Source organism: Eucyclogobius newberryi, unplaced genomic scaffold (assembly GCF_026437365.1).
Source record: "Eucyclogobius newberryi isolate DKJ021-1_F unplaced genomic scaffold, fEucNew1.0.hap1 SCAF_3, whole genome shotgun sequence".
NCBI lineage: Eukaryota > Metazoa > Chordata > Actinopteri > Gobiiformes > Gobiidae > Eucyclogobius > Eucyclogobius newberryi.
Window position 1 is genome coordinate 2,560,170 of NW_027315945.1, and position 15,730 is coordinate 2,575,899.

General features: G+C 46.7%; 1 protein-coding gene across 10 annotated transcripts in view; it reads right to left on the reverse strand.

Annotated features, from left to right (window-relative positions):
- The window catches only part of syngap1b (synaptic Ras GTPase activating protein 1b), a 324,464-nt gene that overhangs the window by 203,103 nt on the left and 105,631 nt on the right, over positions 1 to 15,730 (reverse strand). For all 10 annotated transcript variants that reach the window (XM_072460138.1, XM_072460136.1, XM_072460135.1 and 7 more), the window contains exon 3: positions 3,954 to 4,059. In XM_072460138.1, the coding sequence (XP_072316239.1) occupies positions 3,954 to 4,059 (106 nt within the window). The remainder of the gene's footprint in view (positions 1 to 3,953; positions 4,060 to 15,730) is intronic.

Sequence of the window (15,730 nt, forward strand, 5' to 3'; positions counted from 1 at the left end):
GTTCCTGTACAGGTCTTATACTGAGAGTCATGTGGTGCCTGAGGTTCCTGTACAGGTCTTATACTGAGAGTCATGTGGTGCCTGAGGTTCCTGTACAGGTCTTATACTGAGAGTCATGTGGTGCCGGGGGTTCCTGTACAGGTCTTATACTGAGAGTCATGTGGTGCCTGAGGTTCCTGTACAGGTCTTATACTGAGAGTCATGTGGTGCCGGGGGTTCCTGTACAGGTCTTATACTGAGAGTCATGTGGTGCCTGAGGTTCCTGTACAGGTCTTATACTGAGAGTCATGTGGTGCCTGAGGTTCCTGTACAGGTCTTATACTGAGAGTCATGTGGTGCCTGAGGTTCCTGTACAGGTCTTACTGCAGATGACAGACGCTTGAGTCATGAGGAGGAAGTGAAGAATCCCTGGCTCAAATCTGTTCTTACAACATGGGTTGTAAGATCAAAACATACAAACTAAACACAGATGTTACAATCTTAAAGTGGTAAAGTTTTATGGCCAAAGGTTTGGTGCCTAAAAGCACAGATTTAAGATTTAAATCTGGATAACAAAAGGTATAAATACTTTTCATCAGATTGTAAAAGATAATCTACTTTATGTTTTGTAGTTTTTCCTGTTTGAGAAGGAGGGTCTAAGATCTCGGTACGATGGGACATTAAGGACACGGGACGCTGGGACATTAAGGACACGGAACGTTGGGACATTAAGGACAGGGGACGCTGGGACATTAAGGACAGGGGATGCTGGGAAATTAAGGACAGGGGATAATGGGACATTAAGGACAGGGGACGCTGGGACATTAAGGACAGGGGACGCTGGGACATTAAGGACAGGAGATGCTGGGACATAAAGGACAGGAGATGCTGGGACATTAAGGACAGGAGACGCTGGGACATTAAGGACAGGGGACGCTGGGACATTAAGGAAAGGGGGACGCTGTGACATTAAAGACACGGGAGGCTGGGAAATTAAGGACAGGGGACGCTGGAACATTAAAGACACGGGACACTGGGACATTAAGGACACGGGATGCTAGGACATTAAAGACATGGGACACTGGGACATTAAAGACACGGGACACTGGGATATTAAGGACATGGGACGCTGGAACATTAAGGACGAGATGCTGGGACGTTAAGGACAGGGGACGCTGGGACATTCAGGACAGGGGACACTGGGACATTAAGGATACGGGACACTGGGACATTAAGGACACGGGACACTGGGACATTAAGGACACGGGACACTGGGACATTAAGGACATGGGACACTGGGACATTAAGGACACGGGACACTGTGACATTGCTGTTGTGATTTTGGACGTTACAAAAATAAATTGAAGAATCACATGAAAATTGTGGATGAGGTGAAATAATCCTTTGACTTGGAGAAACAGGACTTTTATATGTGGGTGTAATCCCTCATTGGTCCAGGCGTGTTCCATAGTAGAAAAAGCTTCAGTTGTTTCATCTGGACTCAGTTAGAAAAAAATAGACGTTTCGACTCTCATCCAAGAGTCATTGTCAATAAAAGAATTTAGATCGAGAACTCCGATATTAATACTGTTCTGTGGTAAGTCCCGCCCATTGGGCGGAGCCTTCCTGAAGTAGAAAGAGTTGTTTGTTTCAACAGAAACTCCCCCCTTGTATCTACCGAGCCTATTCAGAATCTTAATGGGCTATTAGAAACCTCTTTGTCTTTGTGAGACCCTGGCTCAACCACCCTGAGGACCTGATTAGCATCTAAATGTCCTGGTCCTGGTCCTCTACCTCTCCAGGGGTTCAGTAACCCATTATAGATACCAGGAGGATTAAATCTTAGCCCTCCATTTCTGTTTAAAGAAGGTCTTTCTTTTTTAACAAAAATAGCTTCCTTGACTCCTCTTTCAAACCATCTTTTCTCCTGCTTAAAATCTTCACCTCACCGTCTTCAAACGAGTGATTAGAGGCTTCAAGATGGAGATGCACGGCACTCTGAGGTCCTGAACTAGTATTTCTTCTGAGCTGATAGAGCCTCTTGTGTAGAGGCTGTTTTGTCTCACCTATGTACCGTTCTTTACAACTTTCTTCACTGCATTGGACAGAATAAACTACATTGCTCTGTTTTTGAGTCGGCAACTTGTCCTTTGGGTGAACCAGTTTTTGTCTTAAAGTGTTTCCTGGTTTAAAATAAAAAGGGACTTCAAGTTGTCTAAAAATTCTCTGCAGTTTTTCCGACAGGCCAGAGACATAAGGGATAGAAACACCCTTCCTTCTCTGTTCAGTTTCCCTTTTGTCCTGCTTCTTGGTTCTCTTCACTCTGTTGAGGGCCCAAGCGGGGTAACCACAGGCTGAGAGGGCATTTCGGACATGTTTTTCCTCTTTCTTCTTGCCCTCTGAGCTGGTGGGCACACCTTGAGCTCTGTGTTGTAAGGTTCTGATCACCCCCAGCTTGTGCTGTAGTGGGTGGTTGGAACCAAAGAGCAGATACTGGTCCGTGTGTGTAGGTTTCCTATATACTTCTATTTGGAGTTTCCCGTCCTCTCCTCTGATTGTGGAACAATCAAGAAAGGCCAAGCGATTCTCCTTAGCGTCTTCTCTTGTAAACCTGATATGTGGGTCCACAGCATTGATGTGATCAGAGAAGGTTTCCAGCTCTTGTTTCTTGATTGTTACATACTTCGCTATGCCGATGATACTTTTGTAACAATCAAGAAACAAGAGCTGGAAACCTTCTCTGATCACATCAATGCTGTGGACCCACATATCAGTCTAATCTGTCTAATCATTGTTCATTGTGTTATGTTGCACCAAATCACCAAAGAACGTTCCTATGTTTGTGAATTCTGTTCATTTGCAAAGGCAATAAAGCTTTTCTGATTCTGAAAAAAGTCGATTCTGGACAAGATTGAAAGTGGGTTTGAAAAACGGTTATTCTGGCTTGCAATGGGGTTACTCTCCCTCCAGATGTCAATCAGTCCAATATTCTTAATTCATTTACAGAACATCTTATTTATTGTTCCTCCAGAGCCTCTTGAGTTCGACATGTCCAATGTAGTTTGAATGTGAAAATCCAAACGGCTGCCACAGATGAGGGTTCCCTCAGAGTGGTTCCTGCACGTTCACGGGGTGAGGGTTAACCCAGACCCAAGAGAGAAAATACAGCCTACGTGATTTTATACGTTACAAAATGTATTTATTTTTTTTGTTCAAATATGACTGCACTTCATTTGTAAATAAACTGATTTCTGAATACATTTTGACTGTTGTCTCTGACTGGCAAATACTTACGCTCAGGCTTTTCCACAGCCGGCCGTCTTCTCGTATTTGGACGGGGTATTTTGAAATGTGGAAGACCATTTTATTAATACATTTTAGAAAAAAAGGGAATATTATCATTAAATCGGGATGGGAAGCGTTTGACAGTAGTCAGCCATCACAGTTTACTAAGTGAAAATGCTGCGCGCTGATTGGTCGATGACATTTGTGTGCTTGGCTCTGATTGGCTGCCGAGCCGATTCCTGCAGAATGCCGAAGCTACTCATAACTTCAGGCGTTAAAAGCGTCGGAAAATACGGCACAATACGCATTGGCTTTCCATAAAACATTGTTTGACGTACTTTTTATTAGTGCGGAGAATGTCGAAGCGACTCGTATTTCGCCTGGTCGGCCCCCGGTGGACGGGGTGTTTTCAAATCTTATCCTGAAGCCTGCTTACATTAGTATTCTAATATACATCATATTAACCAGGTTGTTGTATTTTTACTACACCATTTGAAGCGTTAAAGGCGTTAGAATGTTTTTGGACCCCTCCCTAGACCTGACTGGGACTTTGGCCGCTGGTGGCAGTGTCTTACTGAGCTGAAGCTGCTATTAGAGTTTTCTATTTCGAGAAAACTTAGACACGTGTTCTCCAGCTGGATGTTTTGAGAGAATGGTGGAGGAAGAGAGAGAAGCCGGAGGGGACTCACCGATCTCGAGGTGTGGGCGTCCCTCCACCGGGACGCTCACGGTCCTGCGCAGCAGCTTGTTCCTGTGCGTCTCTGAGCGTCGCTCCCGCATCAGGAGCGGGTGCACCTGAAACACAGCACAAAGTCAGGCTCTGCAAACACCACGCCCTCCAGACGGGACACACCAGCACCAGCACCAGCTGATCCAGGTCACTCATTTGGCTTCACAATTTTTGGAAAGGAAAGGAAAAATAGTAGGTTTTGATTACTGACATAAATGAAGAAACAATTCATTACAAAGTGTTCGTTTGGTATTATGTTTTTATTCAAAAAAATAGGGATTTTATTAGTAAAAATGGCCAAAAGTGCACATATTTGGGACATATATATTTGTAAAATGGATAGATTCAGGTTTAAATGTCTTACTTCCTTTTGTTCGCATACACTGCTGTCCATACAATAAGGAGCCACTTGGATTCATCGATGCAAATACACTAGGTGGCGCCTCCTACTGGATAACGGCGGCAGGGGAGGATCTTTCAGTATCTAAATCCGACTGATGCAGTGAGCGGCTTCTCATTTCTGAGACAATCACGTGGAAAGACAAATCCCGTGGTCATGGAAAAGATGCGAGTGTGTTTGAGAAGGGTCAGATCATTGTCATCGAGCAGAGGAAACATCAGCAGAGAAACTAATGTACTCCAGATCTGAACCCCAGAGAAAGTGTTTGGGACGAGCTGGAGGCTTTGTGCAGCGGTCACTCAGCGGTCACTCAGTCCCAAGTGGTAAAAAATAACACAAAACTGGATGGAAATAAACATTGCAGTTTGGTGTGGGTTACTTTAAGGGATGATCTTTATGTCTCTGTGGGAGAAAATGCATTTGGAGTAAATGCCCTTTGAAGTTAGTGTTCCAGAGAAATCTGTAGATGAAGTGGATTCAATGAAATATTAAAACATATTTTTGTGGTGATTGGACAATGTAGTTGTTTTCAGGTAAAGGTTTATAAAAGAGCAAATATGGACCAAGAAAACAAAAACAAAAAATACATTGCAGCAGTGCTTTAAAGAAAGACGTCTTCTCACCAAAGCTTCATCTTTGACACGACCTTGGCTCGGTCGTTCTCCACCACCTTTCGAAGTGTTTCCCACTTTGTCCTTGGGGTCTCCAGTCCGTACTCTGCACAGATGTTTCTGTAACTATACCAGCTCCATGTGTGCTGTCCCTGCAGCATCTTACACCCTGCAGTTATGTGTGGGATGGTCTCAGGGCCCTTTGCACAGCCTACACCTTGGGTCTTGTCTGGTGTGGTAGATCTGGGCCTCTATTGATCTGATATGATCAGCCACTTCAGTTATGTTCCGGTGGTACATCCCATGTAGGAGCGTGTCCTCGAATGTAGGGGCGTGTCCTCCCATGTAGGGGCGTGTCCTCCCATGTAGGGGCGTGTCCTCCCATGATGGTCCCTCCAGTACCTCATCATCCTCTGTTCCTCATTGTCTGAGACATTCACAGAGCACGTCCTCTGTAGGAGCCTTGTCCTTGATGTACTTATGGATCTTGGACGTTTCGTCCTGGATAGTGGCTCTCACACTCACTAGTTCCGCCTCCTTCCTTACGGCTAGTGTACAGTCTCAGGGTGCTAGTGTACAGTCTCAGGGTGCTAGTGTACAGTCTCAGGGTGCTAGTGTACAGTCTCAGGGTGCTAGTGTATAGTCTCAGGGTGCTAGTGTACAGTCTCAGGGTGCTAGTGTACAGTCTCAGGGTGCTAGTGTACAGTTTCAGGGTGCTAGTGTACAGTCTCAGGGTGCTAGTGTACAGTCTCAGGGTGCTAGTGTACAGTCTCAGGGTGCTAGTGTACAGTCTCAGGGTGCTAGTGTACAGTCTCAGGGTGCTAGTGTCCAGTCTCAGGGTGCTGGATTTGGGATGGAATCCTCCATGTTCAGGAGCTTTCGTGTCTTAACATCTGTGGTCTGTATCTCATCCTTTGGCCAACTGATTATTCCTGCAGGGTCTAATCACTGGCAGGGCGTGGCAGGGTCTGATCACTGGCAGGGCGTGGCAGGGTCTGATCACTGGCAGGGCATGGCAGGGTCTGATCACTGGCAGGGGCAGTGTCTGATCACTGGCAGGGCGTGGCAGGGTCTGATCACTGGCAGGGCGTGGATGTTTATTGCCCTGGACTTGTTCTTGTCATTGAGCTGTTTCTGAGGACTTGTCTCACTCGTTGTTGTATTTGGCTGTAGCTTCTTTCATTGTTTCCTCTTCGTTGTCATTTGCCTGTGGGATTCTCAGGTCCTTGTAACTGTCCTCAATGTCTGCTATTGTTCCTTCTGGGAGTGAGACCCCCTCTGTGTGGACCAACTTCCCTCTGTGTGGACCAATTTCCCTCTGTGTGGACCACCTTCCCTCTGTGAGGACCACCTTCCCTCTGTGTGGACCACCTTCCCTCTGTGAGGACCACCTTCCCTCTGTGAGGACCACCTTCCCTCTGTGTGGACCACCTTCCCTCTGTGAGGACCACCTTCCCTCTGTGAGGACCACCTTCTCTCTGTGTGGACCACCTCCCCTCTGTGTGGACCACCTTCCCTCTGTGTGGACCACCTTCCCTCTGTGTGGACCACCTTCTCTCTGTGTGGACCACCTTCCCTGTGTGGACCGCCTTCCCCCTCTGTGAGGACCACCTTCCCCCTCTGTGAGGACCACCTTCCCCCTCTGTGAGGACCACCTTCCCCCTCTGTGAGGACCACCTTTCCTCTGTGTGGACCACCTTCCCCCTCTGTGTGGACCACCTTCCCTCTGTGTGGACCACCTTCCCCCTCTGTGTGGACCACCTTCCCTCTGTGTGGACCACCTTCCCCCTGTGTGGACCACCTTCCCCCTGTGTGGACCACCTTCCCCCTGTGTGGACCACCTTCCCTCTGTGTGGACCACCTTCCCTCTGTGTGGACCACCTTCCCTCTGTGAGGACCACCTTCCCTCTGTGTGGACCACACTTCTCTCGTCCCAATGACATTCCGATATCTGAACTGTAGATCCTGGTGGTGTGGATCAGGGAGTGAATGTCCCACTCGCTCTTAGCATCCAGCGTGATGTCATCCATGTAGAGGAGGAGACTGATGGTAGCTCCATTCCTGAGTCTGTATCCATAGCCAGTCTTGTTGATTATTTGGCTGAGGGGGTTCAGACCTCTGCAGAACAGCAGTGAGGGGGTTCAGACCTCTGTAGAACAGCAGTGAGGGGGTTCAGACCTCTGCAGAACAGCAGTGAGGGGGTTCAGACCTCTGCAGAACAGCAGTGAGGGGGTTCAGACCTCTGCAGAACAGCAGTGAGGGGGTTCAGACCTCTGCAGAACAGCAGTGAGGGGGTTCAGACCTCTGCAGAACAGCAGTGAGGGGGTTCAGACCTCTGCAGAACAGCAGTGAGGACAGCGCGTCACCTTGGTATATGCCTCATTTGATGGATGCTTGTGCAAGTGTTTTGCCATTGGCCTCAAGGGTAGTTTTCCACAGATTCATCGAGTTCCCTCTGAAGACTCTTAGAGCTCCATTCATGTTGTACAACTCCAAACATTCAATGATCCAACTGTGTGGCATTGAGTCAGATGATTTCTTGTAATCGATCCAGGCAGTGTCAGGTTGGTGTGTCGGGTTGTACCGTCCTGTGCGACTGTTCTGTATCAGGAGCTGATGTTTCAGTATATATATATATATATATATATATATATATATATATATATTAGTTTTGTTGTTTGTGTTCATTTACAACAGCGCCCCCAAAGAACCTGGCATATTATGTACTGCACTGTTTTCAGGCGTCTTGTGCCTTTGCACTTAGGGCCTGTTTTTCCCATTTCAAACTAAGCTGTTCCTGACCCTCTGGAGCCTTTGTGAGCCTATTTGTGACCTCTTTGTGACCCTCTGATGTCTGTTTTATTCTAATCATAAGTAGAAACAAGCTCTGCTCAGAGGAAATCAGATTTGAGATGTTCTTAGTTAAATATATAAATGAGTAAAGCTGGTGTTGAAGGATCAACAGTAAAATAAAGGTCAATTCACTAAAAAAAGAGTTTTAGGACTTGTAATAAAGCAAAAATGTCCAGGCAGAATCAAAATAAAAGTCCTTTTCATTGTTCATTTGATTTGAGGGTCATTTTTGGACCTTTGGAGCACAAACTGAGCCTGATGTTTCCAGAACGATGGATTTGACTGGAAATAAGAGAGTTACAGCTTTATTCTGATGCGTCTAAAGCAGCTGCAGACTCTTTTAGGACAAAGGGGACAATGAAGAAAAAGTCCAACATCCCATGGGTGGAACACCCTAAGCTTGAACCATCAGTGGAACCATGGAACCATCAGTGGAACCATCAGTGGAACCATCAGTGGAACCGTCTCTTACTTGAGTAAAAGTGCTGGTCTGTCACACCAGAAGTGACACAAACGTGATGTTGAGCGTATGAAATGATTTGAATGTTTCTGTGTCATGTTCAGACTCTTACGCTGTCATTAGCTGTTGTATAGATATTGTATAAATTGCGATGCTGAAACATGATCTAAGGCCAGGGCTCTAAGAGCGAGAGAAGACAGCAGCGAGTGAGAGCTGAGTGACAGGAATAAATATGTATGAGTCGTCTGTCGCTATGGTAACGCCTCCCTCTACCTCCTGATTGGCGTAATTAGACATGACGACGGTCTAATTAACCAGGTCTAGAAGTGGGCACAGGTCTGACCAGCGCACAAGCACACGCACACGCACACACACACACACACACACACTCACACCTACACACACACACACACACACACACACACTCACACCTACACACACACACACACACACTCACACCTACACACACACACACACGCACACACACACGCACACACACACACACACACACTCACACACGCACTCACACCTACACACACACACACACTCACACACGCACTCACACCTACACACACACACACACACACACACACACACTCACACCTACACACACACACACACTCACACACGCACTCACACCTACACACACACACACACACACACACTCACACCTACACACACACACACACACACACACACACACGCACACACGCACACACACACACACACTCACACACGCACTCACACCTACACACACACACACACTCACACACACACACACACACACACACACACGCACTCACACCTACACACACAAACACACACACACGCACACACACACACTCACGCACTCACACCTACACACACACACACACACACTCACACCTACACACACACACTCACACACACACACACACACTCACACACACACACCTACACACACACACACACGCGCACACTCCACTTAGCTCCATTGAAAAGCTTGAGAACACTGCCTTCTGCTGGATTCAAAGTGTCCTCCCAGGAGTGAAGTTGAGCTCAGGCGAGTGTCGCAACTTCAATCTCGATTTGATACTACGGCTAATACTCGACTCCTATACCAATTTCGATAGCACAATGATAATATATATATATATATATATATATATATATATATATATATATATATATATATATATATATATATATATATATACACAAAAACAAGCAGAACACAAACAGAGAACAGATTATAAAAAACAAATACTATGAAATATACTTCACTTTTAAATGAAAATAATATATAATTTTTTCCATCAGTCTAATTCCTGTCAGTCCTGACTGATCGTTGGTGATGTTTGTGTCGTCCATTTCTTTGAGATGGTCTTTTTCCTGCTGCCCAAAGTACATTCCAAAGTACATTCCAAAGTACATTCCAAAGTACATTCAAAAGTACATTCAAAAGTACATTCAAAAGTACATTTCAAAAGTAGATTCAAAAGTACATTCTAAAGTATCGATTTATTGTGTCCATGGCAGACGTTTTTAAGCCATACATATACAAGTTCATAGTTGTAAAGTTCAGAGTGGATGGAGCTTTGTGAACTTCAGTCACATATTATGTGCATATGTATATTAAGCTTGGTCGGTCGCATTACGGCAAAAACACATTTTTTTGCTCTGCGGCAGAGCAAAAAAAACAGCCGTCTGAAAAAAAAAATCAGCCTTCTCACCGGCCAAAAAGTGATGTGTTCAATAAATTTGTATCACTGGAACTCGCTAGAAATATTTTAAAGCCGAAAATTTCACAAAAACGTCCAGAAATTAAACTTAACGCGAAGGACAACTTCTCATTGATTGTTGAAGCCTGACCCCTGGCGGTCACTGCGGGTCATTGCAGTTTTTTTTGCCTTCAAAGTAAAAAAACAAACAAATAATTGACCTACCGACCGACCGACCCACTTGAAAAATGTTGGGTCGGGTTACAGAAAACATACAATTTATTTGGGGCAGCCTGAGCAACAGAACATCTGCATTTCCTTATGAATAATAAGCATTTTACATGGATTTATGAAGAAACGTGACACATTTTTCCAACATAATTTTCTGAAAACGTGTGATTTTGAGCTCTTTCACTGGGATGGTCAGTCTAAACTTGTGAAGAACAGGAAAACAGTCAGCCTCCTGCTGCCACATCCTCTCCAACAGTCTGCATTTCCCTGTGAGTAACAGACACACTTTTCCAACAGAATTCCCTCCAAACATGTGATCCTGTGGTTCTCCAATAAGTATTTCAGTCAAATAATTCTTAATTATAATAATAATTATAATAAACTCCTTATTTACTCCCTATATTTGTCCAAGCAAAGGATTCTTTCACCTAATTTTTATATTCAAAAGTCACAGAAGAGTTCCATGTCTCAGTTTCTCCTCCTGAGTTCTTCACAGATGTGGTGGAACTTTTGCCGTTGTTGATGAACCTCATATGGAATATCTGGAGCAAAGAAGACACGCTTGCCTTTGTACTGGAGGTCTCCTTTAACACTGGAGGTCTCCTTTAACACTGGAGGTCTCCTTTAACACTGGAGGTCTCCTTTGACCCTGGAGGTCTCCTTTAACCCTGGAGGTCTCCTTTAACCCTGGAGGTCTCCTTTAACCCTCGAGGTCTCCTTTGACCCTGCAGGTCTCCTTTGACCCTGGAGATCTCCTTTGACCCTGGAGGTCTCCTTTAACACTGGAGGTCTCCTTTAACACTGGAGGTCTCCTTTAACACTGGAGGTCTCCTTTAACCCTGCAGGTTTGTTTGGTCGACGTGATCTGGACTCCAAATCCAGGAGCTTATTTTTCATATTGTTGTTCTCTGGCCCACAGCGCCTCCACCCCGACCCTCACTGTCTGCAGATCGTCCATATTGTCTGAAACACGCTGTTCGACTTCCTCGATGTGTGGTCCGGTTAGTCCATCTGCTTGCAATTTAGCGGTCAGTGCCTCTGAAACTGCCGGAGCTATGGTCGCTAACAATTCCATGGCACGCTGCACCTCAGACACCTTGAGCCGATGATCAATCACGTTCTCTCCCCGTTCCAATGCAAAGAAGTCGCAGAAGTCTCCATCCGGGCCGGCAGGACTCCGCGTCTCCAGAGCGCAGCGCTCAGGTTTGTTAGCAGTGTTAGCCATGTTAGCCTAGTTAGCGTCAATAGCAGGATTATCTTATCTTATCAGTAGCATCAATAGCCCCGCTAGCCTCGCTAGCCTCGCTAGCATCGCTATCCCCGTTAGCTTGTGATGCGGCCTAGTTTCCAATGGAGCCCTGGGCCATCAGCTTTTTTTAAAGATAAGATCACCTTTATTTGTCCTACAATTGGGAAATTTCTGTGTTGCAAACTTTGTTTGTTTGGTCCCGTGGCACTTCCGGACTTGTGTCTTCCTTGTTTACTTATCTCTCGTCCTTTGAGATTATTAGGGTCGAAAGGCCGTGGCTACAGAGCCGCGGCGCGGTCAAATAGCCCAGCAGTTTCAGGAGCCGCGGCACAGCCATATGGCTGACCCTGACCCTGACCCTGACCCTAACCCTGACCCTAACCCTGACCCTGACCCTAACCCTGACCCTAACCCTAACCCTGACCCTAACCCTGACCCTAACCCTAACTCTGAGCCTAACCCTGACCCTGAGCCTAACCCTAACCCTGACCCTGACCCTAACCCTGACCCTAACCCTAACTCTGAGCCTAACCCTGACCCTGAGCCTGAGCCTAACCCTAACCCTGAGCCTAACCCTGACCCTGACCCTAACCCTGACCCTAACCCTAACTCTGAGCCTAACCCTGACCCTGAGCCTGAGCCTAACCCTAACCCTGACCCTAACCCGGCGCGGTCAAATAGCCCAGCAGTTTCGGCCGCGCGCCGCAGCTCTGTAGACACTCCCCAACTTAAAACATCACCATAACTGGAAGTCTCTACTTTCAATGTTTTTACATTGAGCTTCATATTTTGGGTCACACCAGTAACGCTCTGAGCTGAGCTGCAATAAAGTATTTTTTTAGACAAAGTAAACTCCATTTTCCTTTTTCTTTTGATTATTGTAGAATTATAAAGCAGATTTGAGGTTTCTTGCCTTGCCATACAAATCTTGACATTGTTTTAATCCACTCATTGAACAGCCGGTCGGGGGTGGAACATGGGAAAGGCAGGAACAGACAGACATTTTTATCATTTCAATCCTTTGACTTAGACTTATCAGTAAGTATGGGACAAGAGTAAATTTTTCAAGGTATTTTTTTTTTTACATTAGTAAAAAGAAGGATATAATTTTCTCCATAACTGTTGATCTTTATGTAGCCTAACCCTAACCCCAATATCTAAGTGAATCTGAAGTCTTTCTAAAGGGCAAAGGGGGTCCCCAAAAAGATTTATAAAACATATATATATACCCCTCTGTAGAGGCTAATCCTAGTTCTTTGTTCCTCCGTTTTTAACCTGGAAATAATGACTGCATGAGCCTGTTTTACGCGTCGGATCACTGGTGTGTCACAGTACGGTGAAACAACCGTGTTGCTCCAGCCATCTCTCTTTATTAACAGAGTTTTACAAACAAAACTTCTTCACCTGTGTTACATGACAGGTAACAGTAGTGTTACATGACAGGTAGTCTTACATGACAGGTAACAGTAGTGTTAAATGACAGGTAGTGTTACATGACAGGTAGTGTTACATGACAGGTAACAGTAGTGTTACATGACAGGTAGTGTTACATGACAGGTAACAGTAGTGTTACATGACAGGTAGTGTTACATGACAGGTAACAGTAGTGTTACATGACAGGTAACAGTAGTGTTACATGACAGGTAACAGTAGTGCGCCCCCAAGCGTCCAGGACATGCACACACATGAAAACTTATTTTAAATGAAACACAAATTAGTTATTAAGAATAACATAAATTTAAGAATATAAAATATCAAAACATATAAAATGGCGCTAACATCCTCCTTGAACCGACACCTTAACGTGGTGGAGGGGTTTGAGCGCCCGAATGATCCCAGGAGCTATGTTGTCGGGGGCTTTAAGCCCCTGGTAGGGTCTCCCAAGGCAAACAGGTCCTAGGTGACGGGTCAGACAAAGATCGGTTCAGAAGCCTCTTATGATGACAACAAAAACAAGGCCAGTTACGTCGCCAGGATCGGCGTCACCGGGGCCCCATCCTGGAGCCAGGCCTGGGGTGGGTGCTCGACGGCGAGCGCCTGGTGGCCGGGTCTTTCCCCATGGGGGCCCGGCCGGGCACAGCCCGAAAGAGCAACCTGGACGTTGTAAGACTGTCTTGGCTGACACGTCTCTGAAACATCGCGTGGCGGTCGGGGACAGTACAGGGACCGGAGGGTGTGTTCCAACTACAGAGGGATCACACTCCTCAGCCTCCCCGGTAAGGGGTATTCCAGGTCCTGGAGAGGAGAATCTGACCGATAGTTGAACCGCAGATTCAGGAGGAGCAGAGCGGTTTTGGTCCTGGTCGTGGAACACTGGACCAGCTCTATACCCTCCATCGGGTGCTCCAGGGTTCATGGAAGTTTGTCCAACCAGTCCACATGTGCTTTGTGGATCTGGAGAAAGCTTTCGACGGTGTCCCTCGGGGTGTCCTTTGGGGGGTGCTCCGGGAGTACGTGGCCTTTTGCTCAGGGCTCTCCGGTCCCTGTATGACCGGAGCAGGAGCTGTGTTCACTGCAGTAAGTCAGAATTGTTCCCAGTGCATGTTGGACTCCTCAGGGCTGCCCTTTGTCACCGTTTGACGGAGCCAGTCCGTCTTTAACTGGTGTCAGCGCTTGTTTGCTGAGCAACCGCGCGGCCCTTCATGCCCGCGCGCACTTTCCAACACACACTCATTCATTCCCCGCCCCCCTCGTTTCCCTCTGTTTCATTCATTCGCATCAGACGCTACACACGCATCTTTCCCCGCACTCCTCCGTCACTAATCCGCCAAGGGTGCACACTTGCGCGCGTTAGGTTCATTCTAAGCATACACACGCCAGTTTTTACCTGTTTTGTCACGAAGCCTCGCTCCGCCGATGCGTCGCGTTGGGTCAAAACCGAGCCAGGACTTCCTGGAAGTTTAAATGGGCGCTATTCGCGCCGTGGTGCTGACCATGTGACACCAGGTATTTTATGTGTTTCTATTGCTTTATTTTGAACATGTGTATATAATTAATGATGTCTTATGTTGTAGGAAGAGGCCACAACAGTTTATTGTCAGATTATTTGGGGATTGAATTATCTAGTTATTTTGCTCAGTGGGAGGGGCAAGTGGGGAATAAAGGCGAGCCGCTCTAGGCTGGGGGAGGAGTCTATCTCCGACAACAGTGAAGGTAACAGTGTGAGAGAGAGAGTCAAAGAGAGAGAGAGAGAAAGAGAGCGAGTTAAAGTTGAACTCAAAAGTTGGAACTCTGTAAATTGATGTATTTGGGATTTTTGGACCTTTTTTGCTCACCGTATATATTTTTGCACTGTCACTATTTTTGCACTTTGGTTTTGGCACAATAAATCCACCTGAGCACTTGAAATCTGACTTCGCCATTGTTTTGAGAGAGAGCCCCGCTACATTTGGTGTCAGAAGTGGGATATGGCAAGTCGGAAGAAAGTTTCTCGCCAACCAAAGCGCACAGGTTTGCGATCACAAGGCCGTGATCGACAGCCAGAGGGGGCAGGAGCTCCAGACCCAGCATGGGAGGCAGATGAGGATGAAGCGTGGGAGCAGAAACCCGGACCATCATCTGAACCAGGTCAGGACATGGTGACGCTGATGAGAGATTTCCTAGCGGGACAGCAACGCCGCGAAGAGGGTTTGCTGGCCGAACTCCGGGGACTGAGAGCCTCTTTTACTACTGTTGTGGAGCGCGGGGCTCAACCTGCATCCTCTTCGCAGCCGACTCTTCGAAGACCTCGTCCAGCACCAAACCTGCCTGCACATCATGAGTCGCCAACCCCTGGTGGCGAGAGATCGGTGTTCTATGGAAGCCGCATGGAGACCGATGATGATGCTGAGCCGCAGCGCCATGTACCGGAAGCTGAGGACAGGCCGAGACCAGAATGGAGACATTACAGTGAGCCGAAAATACCACAGTTTCAGAGAGGTGAGGACATGGAAAATTATCTGCTACGTTTTGAGCGGATAGCTAGAACCTGGAGGTGGCCAGAGGACGAGTGGGCATGTCGTCTTGTACCTACTCCGCTATGGATGAAGACAGAGCCCACTGTTACATGGACCTGAAAGCAGCTCTGCTTGCAAAATTTAACATTTCACCCGAAACTTACCGACAGCATTTTCGCTCCAGCACTCATCATCATCGCCTCAGAGGACTTTATCGCCGCTGGATAAGACCGGATGAACGCTCCAAGGAGGAAATTGGTGAAGCGATCATCATGGAGCAGCTTCTGCGGGTGTTTC